This window comes from Mauremys reevesii, linkage group 1, assembly GCF_016161935.1.
Source record: "Mauremys reevesii isolate NIE-2019 linkage group 1, ASM1616193v1, whole genome shotgun sequence".
In the NCBI taxonomy this organism is placed as follows: Eukaryota; Metazoa; Chordata; order Testudines; family Geoemydidae; genus Mauremys; species Mauremys reevesii.
This window is the reverse complement of record NC_052623.1, coordinates 279451147-279472202: the sequence shown is the minus strand read 5'-3', so window position 1 is coordinate 279472202 and position 21056 is coordinate 279451147. Positions and strand designations below refer to the sequence as shown.

Below are 21056 nucleotides of genomic sequence, written 5' to 3'. Positions count from 1 at the left end.
GCGGCATGCCGCCCTGCTTGGGGCGGCCAGATTCCTAGAGCCACCCCTGACTCTGGGTGGGAGTTTGGGTGCAGGAGGGGGCTCAAGGCTGGGACAAGGGGTTGGGATGAAGGTGGGGATGTGGGGTCTGGGAGGGAGTTTGGGTGCAGAAGGGGGCTCCAGGCTGGGGTAGGAGGTTGGGGTGTGGGCTCCAGCCAGGAAGCACTTACTTCAGGCAGCTCCTGGTCAGCGGTGCAGCAGGGCTAAGGCAGGATCCCTGCCTGCTCTGGCTCCTCGCTATTCTGCTCACCGAGGTGGCTGGCATGTCCGGCCCCTAGACAGAGGGCCAGGTACCGCAGCCAATGTGACCTGTGGAGCCAGCACTGGGGGCGGGGGCAGTGCACAGAGATTCCCTGAATGCCCCTCATTCAGGGACTGCAGGGGCACATCGGTGAGTCAGCGCTCGCGGCTTCAGCCTGGGAGAGGCACCGAGGCTTGAGGACCAGTGTCCAGCCCACGGCGCGGAGACTTGCCATGGGCCCAATGAAAAGAAGCGGTGGGCCGCATCCAGCCTGTGGGGCCCCCCTTAGCCCGAGGCCCTTGGCTGCAGCCCTTAAAGCCCCTGCATCAATTTAGCCCTGACTGTTGCCCATTCCTAGCTTCTGGAAAACAGAGGCTAGGGACACCATCCCTGCCCATCCTGCCTAATAACCACTGATGGACCTATCCTGCATGAACTTATCTAGTTCTTTTTTGAACCCTGTTATAGTCTTGGCCTTCACAACATCCCCTTGACTATGTGTTCTGTGTGAATAAATGTCTCTTGAAGTTCTTTCCAAATTTCAACAGCATCAGCAATACAGCAGCAATCTTTCTGCAGTTTGTCCAAGGCTATGGAAGTAGGTTTCAGTATATTCAGCACACCTTCTACATTTCTCTTTAGACCAATGTTGACTAATTTGGCTGTGGTCGTTCCATCTATTTTGTCACAATTTTCTTCACAAATTGTCATCAGAATATGCTAGTTCTTAATAAATAGCTCTAAACAGTCAACCAATCAATTCCATTGTACATCTTGGGGGAGAATTAGTTTGGTTTCTCCTCCTGCTCTCCTGCATATGCTCTGCCCTGAAAGCCAGAAACCTGGGGCTTTAGTGACTTTACAAGGAGAGCAACTTCCAAAGATGTGGACTTGTTGCTGAATATAGTCTGTTACCAGGGCCCTAAAAATTGAAACTAGGGTCTGTTAGAAGTCACCAATTGACCATGTGTCTCAGGATGTCACATAAGCTAATACCTAAACCAAATAGAGCTTTCTATTTTAACATCTTGTATTGTACTAAGAAACAAATTGGAAGTCAATGTAATAGATGGGGCACATATGTACTGTGTTCAGCTTGTGTTGTCCTGTCACGTAAGTGGACTCCTGTGCTTGGACAATCTATTTCAGTGAGATTGGTTTGAACATTATTTGATTTACATGTTGACTAAGAACCCAGTCTTGTACAGGAAAGCACATCTTCAGAAAGTGTGTAGCACCAGAAGTAGCCTGCTTTGCTTAGCTTTTCTGATACAGTATATATACATATAAAAAAAACTACCCAGTGTAGCAGTTCTGTTCCACTGTGTTGTGCAAGGCCTGTACACACCATTTAAGTCACTGCCTGTGGAGTAGTATAAAAGGTTGGGGGTTCTGGATGTGGGAACAGGATATGTCATGGACTCTGACTGCTGCAACTGGAAAAGTGCCAGTGATAAATGTTGCTTCAGATCCAGAGCAAAATAAATTGCTTTAAGCAATAACTGCTGCAGGGTGCAGTCTACATTTTGAGGAAGGAAATGTACATTTGCTGTACATTTGCAATTTCTGCAGAAAAGGACCTAAGGATTACAGTGGATGAGAAGCTGGATATGAGTCAACAGTGTGCCCTTGTTGCCAAGAAGGCTACTCAACATTAGTGAGGCCTCAGTTTTGGGCCACTGGCTATATAAAGAATGTGGAAAAATTGGAAAAAGTCCAGCGGAGGGCAACAAAAATGATTAGGAGGCTGGAGCACATGACTTATGAGGAGAGGCTGAGGGAACTGGGATTGTTTAGTCTGCAGAAGAAAAGAATGAGAGAGGATTTGATAGCTGCTTTCAACTACCGGAAAGGGGGTTCCAAAGAGGATGGATCTAGACTGTTCTCAGTGGTAGCAGATGACAAAACAAGGAGTAATGGTCTCAAGTTGCAGTGGGGGAGGTTTAGGTTGGATATTAGGAAAAACTTTTTCATTGGGAGGGTGGTGAAGCACTGGAATGGGTTACCTAGGGAGGTGGTGGAATCTCCTTCCTTAGAGGTTTTTAAGGTCAGGCTTGAAAAAGCCCTGGCTGGGATGATTTAGTTGGGGATTGGTCCTGCTTTGAGCAGGGGTTGGACTAGAAGACCTCTGGAGGTCCCTTCCAACCCTGATATTCTATGATTTTATGTATGTATTCAAACTGCTAACATCTGCATTATACCTTCTATTTGCAAATTTGGGGATGGATTCTTATTTACATTAAGGCCACTTTACACTGCTCCAGCAACATTAAAGTCTGCCCCACTAGGACAGGAGAAGTTGATAAAATATTGTTTCTTTTCTTGTATAATTACATCTTTACTTAGGACTCAGCAAAAGCAGAATATCTGCCATTTGCTGAGCCTGCAATACACAGTTCTGCTTTTGCTGAGTCTTACTGGAAATGATCTAGTAAGCTTCAAAGAGCATCCAGTCCTGTGAGGTGCTGAGTGTCCATGACGGTAGTGGGAGTTCAAAGTGCTCAGCACCTTGCAGAAGGAGGCACTAAATTAGACAAATGCCACCAAAAGATGGACAAATCCAAACACCTCACAACAGGCTTTGCAATTGTTATTAATAGACTAAATAAAAATCACTGCAACCACCTTTTGAGGAGTGAATTGCAGCAACTGTTTAACCACAACATGACATAACAGCTTAAGAAAGGAAGTGAAAAAACACAATATTCAATGTAATTCCACATCAACAAGGGGAATTTAGATAAGGTTCACCCAAAAGTCTGGGATTAATTTATCCTACTGTTATGAAAATACTGATCTATCATGACTACAGGTGGGAAGGATCTGTTTTATGCTTCCTTGAAATTAGCAAAGTGTGCGGATTTTGCAGCTCCCAGGACAAGCTTGTATAAAATTGACTCTTTTAATTTCATGACATTGTGTGAAGGGCCATCCTGTACTGAGATAAATGTTAGCAAGAATCCCAAATTAGCCTGGCTTTGCTTAGAAGGAAGAAGCCAATATCTAGGTCTCAGAAGCCAACCAGGACAGCATTTCTCAAATGTGGCCACCATGGCCTCATGCAGTCCAGCCACAGCCTCCTGGGCGGCAATTGGAGTGCAGGGGCAAAGCAGCAGCCCCTGCCCTGGGACCTCCAGCAGGGGTTGGGCCCTGCCCCCTCCTGAAGACACAAACACTGGAGGAGCAGGCAAGCCAGTGAATTTCCCACCTTCCCTGGGGTGGGGTCAGACTTCAGGGGTAGTGGGTGGCAGACTCCAGTTGCAGAGCTTCGGGCTTTGGCCATGGGCTCCATCTTCTGGCTCCAGGCTCATCACCCTGCCCCTCTCCCACATCGCCCCGGCAACTGCTGCCTTCTCCAGCCCCAGGCTTTATCTGTGCAGTGACAGGCATGCTCTGTCCCCTGACTGCTGGGCCCCAGGCTCACCACTCCTTCCCCATTGCCCTTGGCCCCTGCTGCCTTCGCCAGCCGCTGGGCCTCAGGCCCCAGCCAAAGGGCTTTGGGTTGGGCCCTGGCTGTGCAGTGGTGGGTGCTGGCCCCCACTGCACCCTCTGGCCCTTCACCCACCCAGCCCATTGCCCCTGGGCCCCACTGCCTCCCTCAGCCCCCGTCCAGCCCCTCCCCTGGCCTCCTATCAATTCCCCCCATGGTCCCTGGCCCCTGCTGCCTCCTTACTCACTTCCCCATCCAGGGCTTAATTTATCCCCAGATTTGCCGTGGCTGAGTAAGTCTGCTGTGAAAAGTTATATTTGTATGTTGATATCACTTTTCACAGCAGACTTAGCAACTAGCTGGGAGGCTGTGAAAAGTGATATTAATATACAGCAAAAAGAACAGGAGTACTTGTGGCACCTTAGAGACTAACAAATTTATTTCAGCACGAGCTTTCGTGGGCTACAGCTCACTTCTTCGGATGCATAGAATGGTATCACTTTTCACAGCAGCAGACTTACTAGCTAGCAAGTCTAAAAAGAACAACCAGCCAAAAAAGCAAAAGAAACAACAACAAAAAGGGACAAGAACATGCAAAACACATTATTTGTTTCTATTCTGTGTAGGTCCAGTAAAGAATAGAGACAACTATACATTGTTTTTATTATTGAATCTGCACAAATCAAATCCTTATATAAAGAAATTACACTGGACATGTATATGTGCATATTGATTTGTTTTTCCTGTTATTTGTTAATTAAGTATTTTAAGAAAAAATGTCAAAGCCATTGCCAGCAAGAGTTGGTTGTTGCACACTGAGGCCACCAAAATATGTGTTGTGAGAACCCTGATGGGTCTCTGTAATAAAGATGAGATGGTTAGAGAAAGTCACACTCTGTACTGGCCAGGGCTACAGTCCCATCTATGCTGGAAAATCAACTGTGTGGGGGTCTCCTTGTTCCAATATTTCCGCCCCCCCAAAGAGGTTTAAAACCTGTGTCAGCCTGGCAGTCCAAATTAGGGTGACCAGATGTCCCCATATTGTCAAGACCATCCTGATATTAGTCTCTTTATCTTATATATGCAACTATACCCCCTCTCCCTTCACCTCCCGCCCCAAACTCCCCATTTTCCACCCTTACTGTCTGGTCACCCTAGTCTAAGTGGGCCCCAGACATGCTCTCCAAGAAGCCTGCCAAAGGCTGCCTGGCGCACAGGGGTGCTTTGTGCCCATCTAGGCTGAGAGGCTGTCGGATGTTTCACTCACAGCAGGAGCCCAGCGCTGGTTTTGCAGTGCACCCAGGAACAAAGCTGGGCAGATGGCAGCGCGGCCCCAGCCCGCTGGATCCCGGGGGGCGCAGGGCGTTGGGTGGCTGGGGAAGGAAACTTGCGCAAGAGCAAAGTGCAAGAGCAAGTATAAGGCCCAAACCCCCACCCAGGAGCCCAGCCCAGCCTCCCGGAGAGGAACTTCCCATCGCCGCAGCCAGACGGAGGAAGCCGGGGCTGAACGACACAGCGCCTCTCCCGCCCCGCAGCACAGCATGGGGCAGCTGCCGCCGCCAGGCAGCTAGAGCAGCCGCGGAGCCGATCGAGGAGCCGGCCGTGCCCATGGGGCCGTGCAGGAGGAAGGACCCCCGGCGCCCCGGCCCCGCCGCGCCCCCGCTGCCCTGGGCGCTGCTGACCGCCCTGGTTGGGGCCGGGGTCGTCGTGTGCCAGCCGCGCTTCACCCTGCCCGTGCGCATCGACAACATCGCGGCGAGCGGCGACAGCCTCCTGGTGGCGGGCGGCAACTGCCTCTACAAGCTGGACCCGTCCCTGGGCCAGGAGTCCTGCGCGCGGCTGCACCTGGCGCGCCCGGGGGCGCAGGACTGCGCGCAGCTGCACCTGGCGTACGCGGGGGCGCAGGACTGCGCGCAGCCGGCGGGCACCCGCAACAAGCTGCTGCTGCCAGACCTGGAGGGCGGCCGCCTGCTCACCGGCTGGACCCTGCACGGCGGCAGCTGCCAGGTGCGGCTCCTGGGCAACCTGACGGCGCTGTTCAACCAGAGCGAGGTGGTGAGCTGCCTGCCGCAGGGCTCCACCACCGGGGTGCTCTTCGCGCTGCGGTCCGGCTCCCGCTTGCTGGCGCTGGCCGCCACCTACTCGCTGACCGAGAAGCCTCCTCCGTGCGCTCCCTCGGCCTCGGACGCCGACACGGTGCTCACCGTGCGCAACCTGCCGGACCTGAGCCTGACCAGGGCGGAAGAGAAGCTGAAGCGCGCCAAAGGGAACCCGCTGCACTTCGTGGACGCCTTCCAGTGGGGCGAGCACCTCTTCTTCCCCTACTACCCCTTAACCCCGGCGGGCCACCAGGCGGCGGGGCTGCCCCGCGTGGCCGTGCTGAAGTTCACGGAGTCCCCCATCAGTCTCGTCGGCGAGCTGCTCCTGGACTGCGGCGGCCGCAGCACCCTCCTCTCCTCCAGCCTCCTGGAGCGGGCGGGCTTGTGGGCCGGGGTCTTCAGCGCCGGGCCGGGCGAGCGGCGCTGGGACTCCACCGCGCTCTGCATCTTCGACATGCGCGACATGAAGCAGGTGGCCGAGCAGCGGAAGAAGGCAGACGACAGTTGCACATTGTTACACAACATCAATGAAACTCGTCATTGTGTGAGTCTCCCCTTCACTTCGGTTAAGCTTGTTGCCCGCGGAGAAATAGCTCAGCTGGCCCCAGTCAAAATCGCCGCCCGAGAGCCCCTGAGCTTCAGGGGAATTCTGGTCCGGAGCCAGCACCCAGGGACCTGGCTCCCCAGAAGGCGTAGAGACTAGAGAGCTTTATAGTTTAAAAGCCTTGTGTGCTGGCTGGTCCTTGAGGTAGATAGACTCATTCCCCTCTGCAGATGTGGGAAGACAGACATGTTCAGGGTTACATCTCAAATGAGGGGTAGTGCCAGGGCTGCAGTTTGGGAGACCTTGCTTCAAATCCTCCTCCTGTTGCCATCTAGACATGCTTCCTCCACCCGATCCCTAGTGCACCATGCACATCTCTGGGGCTGTATAAATAATAATAATAATGAATACTAAATATTAGGGCTGTCAATCACAGTTAACCCACACAACTCAAAAACATTAATTGATTAATGATACTTATAACAATAGACTACCAATTAAAATGTATTCAGTATTTTGGATGTTTTTCTATATTTTCAATATTGATTTCAATTACAACACAGAATACAAAGTGCACAGTGTTCACTTTATATTATTATTTTTATTACAAATATGCACTGTAAAATGATAAAAGAAATAGTATTTTTCAATTCACCTCATACAAGTACTGAAGTGCAATCTCTTTATCTTGAAAGTATAACTTACAAATGCAGATTTATTTTTTTTGGTTACATAACTGCACTCAAAAACAAAACAGTGTAAAACTTTAGAGCCTACAAGTCCAATCAGTCCTACTTCTTGTTCTGCCAATAGCTAAGACAAACAAGTTTGTTTACATTGTCAGGAGATTCTGCTGCTGGCTTCTTATTTACAATGTCACCTGAAAGTGAGAACAGGCAAAAGAAACAACAACAAAAAAGACAAGAACATGATATGTAAAGAGAGCTCTGGTCTCTGGCAGATCCTGCAAAACCCAAGCATTCCGCAGTTTAACCCCCTGCCCCTTCTCAATTAGGACAGCCTTGTCCAGTAATGGATGGAGTATTTGGGAAACTGCATGAGAAGAGGTTGCTTCCCTGAAGCACTCTTGAGATCTTTTCAAATAAAAGCTGCAATATAAATGTAAAATATTATATTAAAAATAGCTAGTCACATCAAATAAGATTAAAAATCTGTCCCCTTCCAAATGGAATCATAAGATTAGGTGGGTGAAATCCTGGCTGTATTGAAATCAGTGGCAAAACTCCCATTGATTTCTATGGAGCCAGGATTTCACCTTCTGTTTTCAGATGCCTCGAGCATAAGGTTGATTTTCTTTTTTGGTGGTTTGGGTTCTGTAGTTTCTGCATTGAAGTGTTGCTCTTTTAAGACTTCTGAAAGCATGCGCTACACCTCATCCCTCTCAGAGTTTGGAAGGCACTTCAGATTTTTAAATCTTGGGTCAAGTGCTGTAGCTATCTTTAGAAATCTCACATTGGTATCTTCTTTGTGTTTTGTGAAATCTGCAGTGAAAGTGTTCTTAAAATGAACAACATGTGCTGGGTCATCACCCGAGACTGCCATAACATGAAATATATGGCAGAATGTGGGTAAAACAGAGCAGGGGACATACAATTCTCCTCCAAGGAGTTCAGTCACAAATTTAATTAACACATGTTTTTTTAATGAGCGTCATCAGCATGGAAACATGTCCTCTGGAATGATGGCCGAAGCATGAAGGGGCATACGAATATTTAGTATATCTGGCACATAAATACCTTTCAGTGCTGGCTACAAAAGTGCCATGCAAATACCTGTTCTCACCTTGTGATGACATTGTTAATAAGAAGAGGGCAACATTATCTCCTGTAAATGTAAACAAACTTGTTTGTCTTAGCGATTGGCTGAACAAAAAGTAGGACTGAGTAGACTTGTAGGCTCTGAAGTTTTACATTGTTTTGTTTTTGAGTGAAGTTATATAACAAAAAAATTTACATTTGTAAGTTGCATTTTCATGACAAAGAGATTGCGCTACAGTACTTGTATGAGGTGAATTGAAAAATACTATTTCTTTGGTTTATCATTTTTACACTGCAAATATTTGTAATAAAAAAAATAGAAAGTGAGCACTGTACACTTTGTACTCTATGTTGTAATAAATATATTTGAAAATGTATAAAAATATCCAAAAATATTTAATAAAATTCAATTGGTATTCTATTGTTTAACAGTGCAGTTAAAACTGCAATTAATTGCAAATAATTTTTTTAATCGGGATTAATTTTTTTTGAGTTAATTGTGTGAGTTAACTGCGATTAATTAACATCCCTAATGATAATTCATTGTTCATTATACACATTTGCAGGAAAGACACAGAAACAAATTCAATTCCATTTTAAAAAGTCATTTTACAAGCATGAAAGGCTAGGATAGGTAAACATAACACATGTGCTCACTTCATGCATGCATGCTTCATCTTCCAGATATTTCTACTTGCATTCTTCTGTCATCTTCTCTCAAAAAAGTGCAAGGTGGTTCACCTGTATAATGTGATGCCTCTTCGAGTCAAAAGTGTGCATGGGTTCGCAATTGTCAGAAAAATAATGCACAACTTGTCATTCAATATGCAAAACTTAGAAATCGATAGGGCTTTTGGGCACAAAGGAGCACCATGTATCCCAGAACATCAATTGTGCATCATAAAAAATGTGTAGAAATGCAGCACGTAGTTGGCAATGTATATGCTTTACATTCCAGATCTTTTAAAGGTAGGGCCCAGGCCTATTACCACTGCCTGGAATTGGAGCTCTGAGCAACTCTTGTGGCTGGTGAACTCATCTGAACATAACCCTGCCTTCTGCCAGCCTCCCTTAAAAAAATGCCCTTTTAAAAATATATTGCAAATCCCGGTCCTCTTGACCATGTTCTAAATCAGTGATGTGTGGTATGGTCCAGGCCAATGTACATAGATCCATCATGTTGGCTCTCTGCCGTGGTTCAGGATGCTACATTTTGGTATTGGGAGTGCAGCCCTCAGCAAGAGCATATGGTGACATACCACAGCTTTGTGACAGCACTGTTTTTCTGACTGATTTGTGTGGGAATCTCCTATTTGTCCACATTCACATTGCTGCTTGCACTTTGTGAATGTTGCCTCTGCACTGTGGTTCTGAGTGACATGCAAAGGGTCTGTATTGCTAGGGGTATATGCATACTGGATCATTTGTATTCCTGCATTTCATGGGACAATAGTTTGGAGATTCCACTAGAAACTTGATCCTGAAAGGTACTGAGCACTCTGGCCCTGATTTAGCAAAGTACTTAAGCATGTGCTTAACTTTAAGTACACCAATAATCCTGTTGACTTGAAAGGAACTACTCGTGTTTAAAATTAAGCATAAGTTTTAATACTTTACTGGATTGAAACCAGAGGGTGTGGGTGTGTGGGTGTGATTTGATACAGTATTGCTACTGTGGTCAAACAGAACTCATGCTTTTGTTTTAGCAATGGATTTAAGTGTAGCATTCCAGACAAGTACGTTTAAAATCTGTCTCCACCAGCTTTATTTCAAAACATATAACTCCAGTGCTCACTAGGCCATATGTTGCATTTTTGTTTATGAGACTGGACCAATTATGCTATGATTTCATACAGTGGGGTTTGCACATGGCATTTTGTCCTAGGTTGCTACATTTATAGCAATATAGCATATATACACAATTCATAGCTATATGACGTGGAATTCCCAGCAACTCATGACCCATGTTAGCATTGAGGGGAGCAAGGGGACAGAACTATACCTCAAACAGAATTTTATAGTTTTGTAATTTTTTTTGTTCTCCTTGCTTTTCTCTGATCCAAATTTCTCTTGCCTTAATTTTGTGTATATCAAATTATAAATACAGCTGAAATATATGTCTTAATGGATCCTGCAATAGAAATTATGTGCAGATGAGCACATTTTCTTCTCAAATTAATGACTGCTTTTCCCACTGAGAAATCACCAAATTCAATCTGAATTTGTTTTCAGAAATTTGGCTGCGTACCAGTGAGCATTTTTGGATGCCTACAATTCTGAAATGGAAGCTCCATGGCTAAAATACATGAGGAATACTTGTTCCGATGCCCTTTGAAGTCAATGGGAGTCTTTCCTTTTAGTGGGCTTTGGGCCTGCCCTGTGGGAACTACTGGAATATTATACATGACTCTGTAAATAGGGAGAGTGGCTTAATCTAGATGAATGTTCAGAATCAATTTAGCTTAGGCAAGAAACTCTGTTCTGAGATTTATCTGTGACTGTTCTAGGTGGAAAGCAGCTGCTAACTAATTATTGCAAGGGAATTAACATACTAAAGGAGAGAGTCTACTTACTACCTGCTTGATATATTGCAAAACTAAAATAGGGCCTATTTTGCAGGGCCAAAAAGGAATGAAGAGTTATGGGCCAGGTCCTCAGTTGGTGTAAATAGGTGCAGTTCCAGTGAAGTTAGCAGAGCTGTGTCCATTTACACCAGCTAAGGACCTGGCTTTGTATCTTTACTTACTGAGCAGCTGCAGTAAGTTTGGAGATGTACAAACAGGAAAACACAGTCCTTTCCCCAAGGAGCTTGCACTCTAAAACATTTAAATAAAATCAAGACAGAACATAGAGGCATGCATTTAGCAGTCGCAGCTGTACTCAAAGTGGAAGAAATCTAGATGTAAATTATAGAACATATATAAGTATTTTCATGCAAAGGGTCATAAACAGGATACATTACAAGATGAGGTGGTTGTAACACAGTCTAAATTAATCCAGGAAACATCTGGGTTTGTTGGTGAAAGTGAAGGAGATTGAGGAGTATAGAATAAAGCAGAAAAGTGGGATTTAAGAACTGGAGAGAGCAGCCATGTTGGACAGGGTGGTCTTTTCTGGGTACATTTCTTGTGTTCTTATGGATCTTGGAAGTTGTGCCAAGGCCCCAGGGGTGGCCACACTGAGATTGCTCAATTAGGGCAAACTGCAAAGAATGGGGCAAACAATCCCCAAAACTGGTGGTTATTCTAATACTTAGATTCACCGAGCCAGCAACAGAAAAGCTTCTGCAATACCGTACTGGTTAGCCAGAAGCCAGAAATACAGTTCCCTTAAAGCAACCCACCTTTGAGCTCCCACCCAGACAGCCTAGTCAAATATGATAAGGATTAGTGAAAACCTTTTTCGTCGTATATAAAAAGTGCTATCAGGTCAATGAATATTTCAGATCTTACCCAAATACACACTTAAAGCCAATTTTTATTAACTAAACTAAAATTTATTAAAAGAGAGTGAGTATGGGTTAAAAGATCATTATACATACAGATATGAATAAAGTTCTAAGGTCAGTTCATAGTAGAAATGGCGAGCTTCAGAGTTGTAAAACGTTCTTTCAGAATTAGTTCTATAAATTATAGTCCAATGTCAGGGTGACCCAGTTTGGAGCTGGGGACCTCAGTCTTGCAACTCAAACTTCCCCTGATGAAGCTTAAGCAGATCTGAGATGATTGGATCAGGGCCCTAGAGTTCTTTTTAGAGTTATCTAGTAGCCTCTTGACAGCGTGCAGTCCTTGGGTGAACAATAGTGTCTTTGACGTAACCTCCTACGTCCTAAGAACCACCAGTGATTAGCTGCATGGATTAATAAAAAGCAATTGCCCATCTCCTGCCATTTACAGGTAGTTTCCACAAACTTCAAAGAGAAATAAAGTCAATGATATTACAACATTCACAGTTTACCTAAATATTAACATCTCCTTTTGATCTTTGAATTAACACAATACAGCGATAGACAGGAACCATTTGGTTACACTGTCAACCTCAAACACAATCATTATCTACTAATATGTCTCTAAAGGTTGAATCTGGGTCAATTAGCCTGCTAGTTGTGTATCCCTTTCTGGCCCTATGTCACAGAAATGTTCTGGAATAGAGGAACATGGAAGGGAGGAGAAGTATGACTAATGAAGCATAGAGGAAGCTCCAACTGTAAATACATTTTTAGGGCTGAATCAAGATTGGTTCTACTTATGAAAGGAAAAGCCTGGGAAGACCCTGCACTGCTATAACCCATTTAGTCACAGTGGAATAAGTAAAAGGGCTGGTTAAAAAACTAAATCCATGTGAAAAAAGGATGAGAAGGATGAAAGGAACAGCAGCTGCACCTCAAAGGGAGGGGACAAGATAGGAAATAGGCTGCAAAAGAGTGAAGGCAATTTCTTTTGTTTTGATGGCCCACCAAAGCTTTCACCATCCATGTAAGCTTAATATTATAGTGCCCCTCCATTTAGCAAGGAGAATTGAGGTGATGTTTTCTCAAACTTGTTAGGGTTGCTTCTTCAGTCAGAAAGAGAGGATGCTAAAGACTGGCACCACTCATCTACTAGTATATAAGTTAAAATAAAACTCAGTCACTATAGTGTTTCAGTGTCTAGGTAGTTCCTCCTTCCTTCCAGGGTCTAACTGTGCAGCTTCTGCAAGACACCTTGGGTAGCTTGTCTTCCTTTCACTCCTGCCAGGGGTGAAAGTAAAATTCAGCTCTTACCAGTACGGGGCCAGCTCTGCCCCCTGCTGCCCCGGAAGGAGTGGGGCCTCGAGTGGAAGGGGTGGGGCTGGGGGTCAGCATCCCCCAGCCAGCCCATCTGTGCCGCCTGATCTGTGCCACGTGGGGCTCCAGTGGTGATTTAAAGGGCCCGGGTCTCCAGCCGCAGCAGCAGCAGCTGGAGACCCAGGCTCTTTTAAATCGCAGCCCCAGGGGCCACAAAAGGGGCAGCAACATTAACGTGCTGCCATGGCAGCGCTTTAAAGTCAGTGGTATGGGCTGGTACACCATACCAGCCCGTACCGCCTTACTTTCACCCCTGACTCCTGTACAATATTCCCTGAAAAAATCATAATGTTCCCAGAAATCCAATCTTGGAACAGTTGGTGACCTCCTTGCTCCTCAGCCTTAACTAAAATTCAGTGTATGGGCTAATTGTTCAAGTTTGTCTTCCTTTGATCTGCTAAAAAAATGAAAAGTCAATTAACTTTTTTTCTTAAAATGCTTGCAATCATATGATGTCCTTATTTAAAACAGAGCACCATTGTACAGAAGTCTCGTGCCTAAACTGAGTACTTTATATTTCTTACTGATGCATCACAATCCCTCTGTGTTTTCCAACCCCTTGAAAAAATATATATATTTTTTAATATCAAAGTTAACTAACTTTTTTTTCAGATATGCTTTCGACAAACTAATTAAAAGTAACTAATTTAAGTTACAGGAAAATATTTTAACTGAGAGTGGATTTACATTGTAGAAAAATATTCTCTCTCCATCGGAGGAGGGCCTTGTCACTGGACTTGGACTTGGCATGCTCTGTCACAGGTTCACACTGTGAATGTGGGAAGTCGTGTCATTTTTCTAAAATCCCCAGTTGTAAAATGAGGAGGATAATACTTCCCTTCTCCCATTCTTTGTCTGTTTATGACCAGACCTTCCAAGGGAGCTAGTTAGGTTCCTGACTTTGATGAAGCTCCATACAGGTGTAGGGATCTGCCTGTGAGGAACAGAGTCCAGGTTTGCTGTTTTAGATTGTAAGCCATTTTGGGCTGGGAATGTCTCTGACTATGTGTTTCTAAAACATGTAGCACAATGGAGCTCTCATCCTGGTTGGGGTCTCTGGAGGGCCCTATAATACGATTAATAATAAATTATACATTTTTTGTATGATATAAAAATAATTTTCTAAAGTAATATTGCCCTACATTTTCTTATGCTGCAGTTGCCCAGGCATTTCCATAAATTAATATAGTTTTACAACTCAGCTTCAATGAAGAATTGTGGGTGATGCTTGGAATTGAAATTTCCACAGATACGTTTTGTTTAGTAGTGGGTCAAACACTGTTTTTCGTCTCTGTAGTGTAAAGCTTACACCAGTATTTTGGCCCAGCCTGTTAATAAAGTAATTAATTTGTTATTAAAATATGTCTATAATAATATCATAGTTACATCTTCACAGAGTTTTTTTAATTTTTGTCATAGTATTTAGTTATATTTTTATCATGAAGACTGTTACTGGATCTAAATTAAATACAGAAACTTTAATTGTATGCATAACAGAGTTATGATGGAGAGGAAAGCAAGGGAATAAACTGTATGGCACTTTCTAGTTCTTATGGTATAGCAATATGTTATATAAGATTCAGCTTCCTTTACTGCAAAGCAGGAAACCAAAAAGGAAGGGTGAAGCACTTCATTTTCTGGCAAGAGGAAAAACAACAATACCTATTTGTTTGAATCTATACCTGCTGTATCCTGGGTAACTGCATTCATTAAAAGAGCCAAGGCTACTGAACATATTTCAGGTCTGAAGCAGGGTTCCATGGGCCCAGCTGAAGGCACACTGAAGATTGCATGGAGTGAGAGCCAGTAATTCATAGTAGATCTGGACATTATAAACTTTAAAACAGCAGAGCGGCTTTGCAGTATGGTACAGCAGGGGTGGACACGCAGACAATTGGCCAGAGAAGTAGTACCAATAACAGTCTTCGTGTCTGGATAGATATCCACAGTGTATCAAGGACCAAATGGCTGTAATTATTTAGTATTTATATTTGCATTAAAAAAAAGCTAATCTATGATAAACTTACATATTCATTGGGTACTTGATTTTAAGTCAAATCTTTGTCCCATTGAAATCAATGGCTAAACAGGCCAGATTGACAAAAGGACTGTCACATCTCTCTGTACATTTCCAAGAGTAAATTGTGTTGACACCCTGTTGAGAATAGAAATACCTCCAAAAATTGTGGCTCATAAGGGGAGGGCATTTTAGAGTATTGTTGAATAATTTTGTCACATATTCTTCTCTTGTCTGATTTTCAGCAAAAACTGTTATCGCCGGTCAAAAAGTCACCCACCTTGATTCACTCTGATTTATCAGCTGTTTATGCTACTATAGTTTTGAACAAGACAGTTTTGTTTTTGGGAACAAAATATGGACAGTTACTGAAGGTTAGTGGAATGTGGGATTTTTTCCTAATCAATGTGTTTTAATGAGTAAATGTTTCCTGTGTTCTGTTTTATACATTATATTGTAAATTAACATCATCATCTGCATATCTCTGAATTCTGTTTTGTTTGCATTTTAAAGAACTTCAGTATTGTTACTTTCACTTTCTAAACATTCAAATGCACAATTATTGGTTTACAGTCCCTTGGTGACAGAGGACACAGAGCAGGGCTGCCCAGAGGATTCAGGGGGCCTGGGGCAAAGCGGGGGAGCTGCGGTGCTTGTACTCACCCGGCAGCGGTCCGGGTCTTTGGCAGCATTTTGGCGACGGGGGGCCCTTCAGTCGCTCCGCGTCTTTGGCCCCCCCGCCGCTGAAATGCCTCCGAAGACCTGGACCACCGCCGGGCCAGGGCTCGCAGGGCCCCTGTGGGGCCCGGGACCTGGGGCAAATTGCCCCACTTGCCCCCCTCCCCCCCCCCCCCCGGACAGCCCTGACACAGAGAACAAAATAACATCCAGATGAGATTATATGTCCTGTTTAAAATCCACAAATATATTTCACTAATTAAATAATACCTATAGTCCTTAATTTATTGTTTGTACCACATTTAGTTAGTCTGTGCTTACCAGTGGAGACCAAATATTATTAGATTTCTCTAGTTGTTTTTAAAAAAAACACTTTTCTGTGTTGTGTGGTTATCTGTCCATTAGGAACCAAGACCAGACTCATTTTATTAAGGGTGCTGAGCAGTTGACCTTTGCCTGTTTTGAATCAAAAACTTAGAAATGAAAGGCTTCCTATCTCACCATCAAACCCGGGAGGCAACTCTCTTTTATTTTAGATTTTTTTCCCCAGAGTTCTGTAACAGTGCATTTCCTGTCTACACTGCAAAAGATGACTCTTTTTGTTTTTATTAAGCAGACAGCTGGAGTAGAGTAGAATACACTATGAAAAACTTTCTCCTGTTTGTTTCCAGGGTGCTGGAGACGAATTTTTGATAATTAAATAAAACTGAAGGCTTTCATGTTTCTATAGCTCAGTGGAGACCATGAACACGTCTCTGTTGCTTAGCCTCGTTTTTGGAAATAAGAAATAAACTCAGGGCAAATTTTGTACTGATGTTAGTTTGCTGATTAGTATAAACATTAAAATATCTTTGGATCCCCTACTCCTTTTACTTTTGTGAGAGGAGAGACGTAGAAACTTGTGGATTTGGGTTGGGTGAGATATGGAAGAGGAATAGCAACTCACAAGCATCCTCTCATCAACCCCAAAAGCCCCAGGGCAAAGCAACTCCTGGTATTGGAGAGAGAGTCAGCAATAACTTGTGTAGGTTCCTTTTCATGCTGTGGAAACTCCCCCTTGAGGGGTGGTCCTGGGAAGCAGAGGTCCAGGGAGCCAAGTCCCTTACAGCATTACTCACACAAGAGCTGTAGTGTCAAGGGGCTGCAGGGAGTATTGGGATTAGTGTGGCAGTGTGGAAACATGGAGCCTCTACCCAGATAGTCTTTGCCTCTGGGAGTACCCATGGATTTAGGGGGCTGAACCTCTGCCATGAAGCAGGGTAGGGGCCACTCTCCATCTTCTGAGAGAAGAAAGCATAAGATCGGTCTACGTTAGTGGTTCCCAAACTGTGGGGCGCACCCCCGTAAAGGGGTGTGGTGCAACATTCGGGGGGCCATGGTGGGACCACCCAGCCATGCTCTGCTCCCAGCTCTGCTCTGGCCCCACCCCCAGCTGCGGTCCCGGCTGCTGGCTGAGACTCTGCCCCTGGTTCTACCCTCAGCCTCGGTCCCTGGCCTGGCCGCAACTCTGCATGCGGCTCCTGCTGCCGGCCCCAACTGCTGCCTGGCCAAGGCTCTGCCCCCAGCCCTGGCCCCACTCCCAGCTCCAGCCCTGGCCCTGGCTTCGGCCCCTGGCTCCCAGCCCAGCTGCAGCTCTGGCCCGAGCCTTGACTCCCTTATCCCTATCTGTGCCCTCCTTCTCCCGGGAGCCACGACTCAGCCCCAGCCATGTCTCCTGGGCATGGACGGGTAAGGAGCGGCCCAATGTGAAAGGTTTGGGGACCACTGGTCTACATCTTAGACCTTAGTTCGTACTGTGGACCCCTTCACCCTCCACTCTACCGATAGAAATTGTTACACACTTCATATCGTATGGGTATATCTCTCTCTTCCTCCTTGTTTGATGTTGATGTCAGTTAGTTATTTAATACTGATAAAAATTACATTATCTACCCTACTCCAAGATCCAGATTCAGTACAAAATATATCCAGTTTCTATGTTACAGTAAATATGATCTGATGTTCTTGTCCTCCAATTTTCTGAATTATGAGAACCAGATGCGTTTCTGAAGTAATTAGGTCACAATAAGTCCTCTAAGTGGTCTAATGATGTAGCCACTGTCAGAGCATGGAAAGGATTTATGATTAAAATATTAACTGTCTTCTTGTTAGTTAAGGGGTTTAGTGGATAATTTTATATCTCATGTTTTTAGGCTATTCTTAACAACAATATGGAACCGAACTGCCCAGAGATTTTGTATGAAATTGAAGAAGAATCTTCTGTTTTTCCCAAACTTGTACTTGACCCAGTGGATAGTGACTACATATATCTGTCATTTGCTAACGAGGTTGGTACAATACTAGATAAAATGATTAAATGATTAACTGTTATCTTGAAGACTTTAATAAGTTTTCTGTTATTGTATAAGTAGAGCTTTTCATTTGAATTACAATCAAACCTTGATTATACAAGCTGCAGTTAACCAAAGGTTGGCTGCATCCCCCAAAGTTTGGCTTTAGATCTGCAGAGCTCATAATAGGCACTTAAACCCATGATGACTTTTATGTTCTCCCATTGAGGGAGTACTCATATGATTAAAGTTAAGCACATGGTTAAGTGTTTTGCTGAATCGAGACTAGAGTGTTTGGAACTAGTCACGATTGAACTCAAGCTGCATAGAAGACCTGCTGATGAACAGGTTCCATAAACTCTGTGGGAACAAAGCGCTGAGCAAGTGGTCTAGTTCTCTATAATGTAGGTGTTTGGTAGCAGGCTTTGCAGTCTGTACTATTGAATTATGTTAACTCGAGATATGGGTTTGAAATCCTGGCCTTATCGAAGTCAGTGGGGGGCAGGATTTCACCCATGACCTTTATACCTTCCCTTAAGATAAAGTCTGTTCAGTGCCAGTGAAAATCATATTTTTACCCTAAAATCTAGCAGAATGATTACAAATTGTTATAGACACCCCTTGACTTTCAAGGATGGAGAATCTCAAAGTGCAAAAGTTTAGTGTTCTAAAAATAGGTCTAGATCTTTAGAAGAAAAGAGCTTGATGTTCTTTAGTCTTGTTGGAAGAGCAAATTACTATGGAGAAACATTTAGGAATAAATACCTCTCCAAAACCTTGCTTAGGGGCTTACGAAGATCTTTCATAAAAGGAGACTTTTGATCCTGAGTACAAACTTAAGTTTGTTAGTAAATTCCCCTAATGAACTGAACCCCTAATTATTTCAGACACCTTCAAACAAATTGGGTTCTGTTGTATATATTTGGAGTAAGAGTTGATCGAGGGTCTGAGCAAAACCACAATAAACAAAACCAAAAAATCTTAATGCCTGAAATACAATTTATAAGCAAATATTTTGAATCAGGAAAATGTTTAGCATTTATAAATAATGTTCATAGTTTTCATTTAAATTATTTCCTATTGAAAATGGTTAATTGGAATATTAGAGACAAATTTTCAAATATACATGTATGCACACTAACCTGTTTTTGCACACTAAAATGGAATTTTGAGCACGTTTCATAATTCCATGCATTTGTATCAGTTTGCATGTGTAGTTACCCAATGCATACATGCAAATATCTATTTGCATGCACAGATGCATTTTTTGCACATGCATTTTTGGATGCACACTCATTGCAACATTTAAAAATTTGATTTTTAAGAGGCAAAAATCCATTCTTTGCTAAACTAGAAGATTCATCATAAACATGCCCCTTTCTATTATACATAATTCACTATGCTACTCCAGTATTTCTCCTGTATCCACTTATGGTAACACTAGATTTTTCAGAAGTTAGAACCTAATAGCTAGTTTTCCAGACTAAAATTTACCTTACTTTGCGAGTTAACTAATGAGAAAACTCCAGAGATATCCAGTGGATATCTATTTTTTTAAGTATACCACTTGCTTGCTGTAGATTTTTTTAAAGGCAAAGAATAAACATTCATTTTGTACTGATGTTAGTTTGACGATTAGTATAAACATTAAAATATCTTTGGATCCCCTACTCCTTTTGCCCTTTTTGAGCAGAGCTAATGCGGTTCAGTGTAAGTTATTGCTTTCTGTATTTTTAGGTGAGAAGAATACAGGTTGCAAACTGCAGTAAATATGGTTCCTGTAAAGAATGTTTATCTGCAAAGGATCCACACTGTGGATGGTGTTATTTAAGCAAAAGGTATTGTCTGGTATTTTAGACTTTCATACAAAAACATAATTAAATGTTATTTTTTAATAATTCAGGGCTGTATTCATAATAAACTTAGTCCTGATCTACACTAGGAATTTATATCGTTATAGCTGTCTTTTAGGGGTGTGAAAAATTCACACCCCGAGAGACATAGCCAAACCAGCCTTACCCTCCCCCGTTTAGTCAGTGCTAGGATGACGGAAAAATTCTTCTGTCAACCTAGATGCCACCTCTTGGGGAGATGGATTACCTACACCAACAGGAGACCCCCTTCCATCAGCGTAGGTAATGTCTACACTGAAATGCTACAGTGGCTCAGCTGCAGCAATGCTGCTGTGCCACTGTAGAGTTTTAAGGGTAGACAAGCCCTAAGTGTGTCTTCAGCTATATGGGAATTTTTATGAAGCCCTCTAGCTATAAATATATGACATGTCACATGAGAAGGGTCTCCATGCCTTCCAGGGGCTGTGTTCACCTATGGACATTTAGGATCTCCCTATGAAATTTATGTAGGACTGGTGAGAAGAGTGAATTCTTCTGTTTTAAAAAATCATTTGTTGTATTAAATCATGAACAGGTATCCAGAGACCCTCTTTTTAATGCTAGGCGTATTTTGTATGTGAAAATATAAATAAAGTCCTGAATCTCCTTCAGCAGTTAGGGTTCATTGTATTAGAATTCTTCCCTGATTCTCAATGTAAAATGTTAGGAAGATTTTTCTTCTAGGTTAGTAGGGAATAACTTCCTAAGCATCTCCCATTTTTGCCATTAGTTTTGTTGCTTTGTTTGAAGCTGCATGGGCAGGATTGGCAGACTGCTGTAAATTTTAATCCCATCCAGTTTGTTTTGCCTTGATGTTAACAGACTGCTGTTGAAGACTCAGGTATAGGTGGATATTGGTGGACAGTAATCAAGTATCTTTTAAGTTGTTTTATCCAAGTTGTCTTTTGCTGACCCAGAACAGAAGTTCCACCAAAACTATGTTGTTAATGGAGGATAGGTCCATCAGTTTGGAGGATAGATCCATCAATGGCTATTAGCCAAGATGGTCAGGGATGTAACCCAAGGCTCTGGGTGTCCTTAAATCTTTGATTGCCAGAAGCTGTGACTGGAGAACAGGGAATGGATCACTCAGTATTTGCCGTGTTCTATTCATTGCCCATGCAGCATCTGGGATGGGCCACTACCAGGTACTGGGCTAGATGTGCCATTGGTCTGACCCAGC

General features: G+C 43.7%; 1 protein-coding gene across 1 annotated transcript in view; it reads left to right on the top strand.

Annotated features, from left to right (window-relative positions):
• The first annotated feature begins 4887 nt into the window (after positions 1-4887).
• PLXNC1 (plexin C1) overlaps positions 4888-21056 on the top strand; it is an 86931-nt gene continuing 70762 nt past the window's right edge. The window contains exons 1-4 of the mRNA XM_039496132.1: positions 4888-6353; positions 15219-15347; positions 17844-17978; positions 19719-19819. Coding sequence (XP_039352066.1) covers positions 4965-6353; positions 15219-15347; positions 17844-17978; positions 19719-19819 — 1754 coding nt within the window. The 5' untranslated portion in view covers positions 4888-4964. The remainder of the gene's footprint in view (positions 6354-15218; positions 15348-17843; positions 17979-19718; positions 19820-21056) is intronic.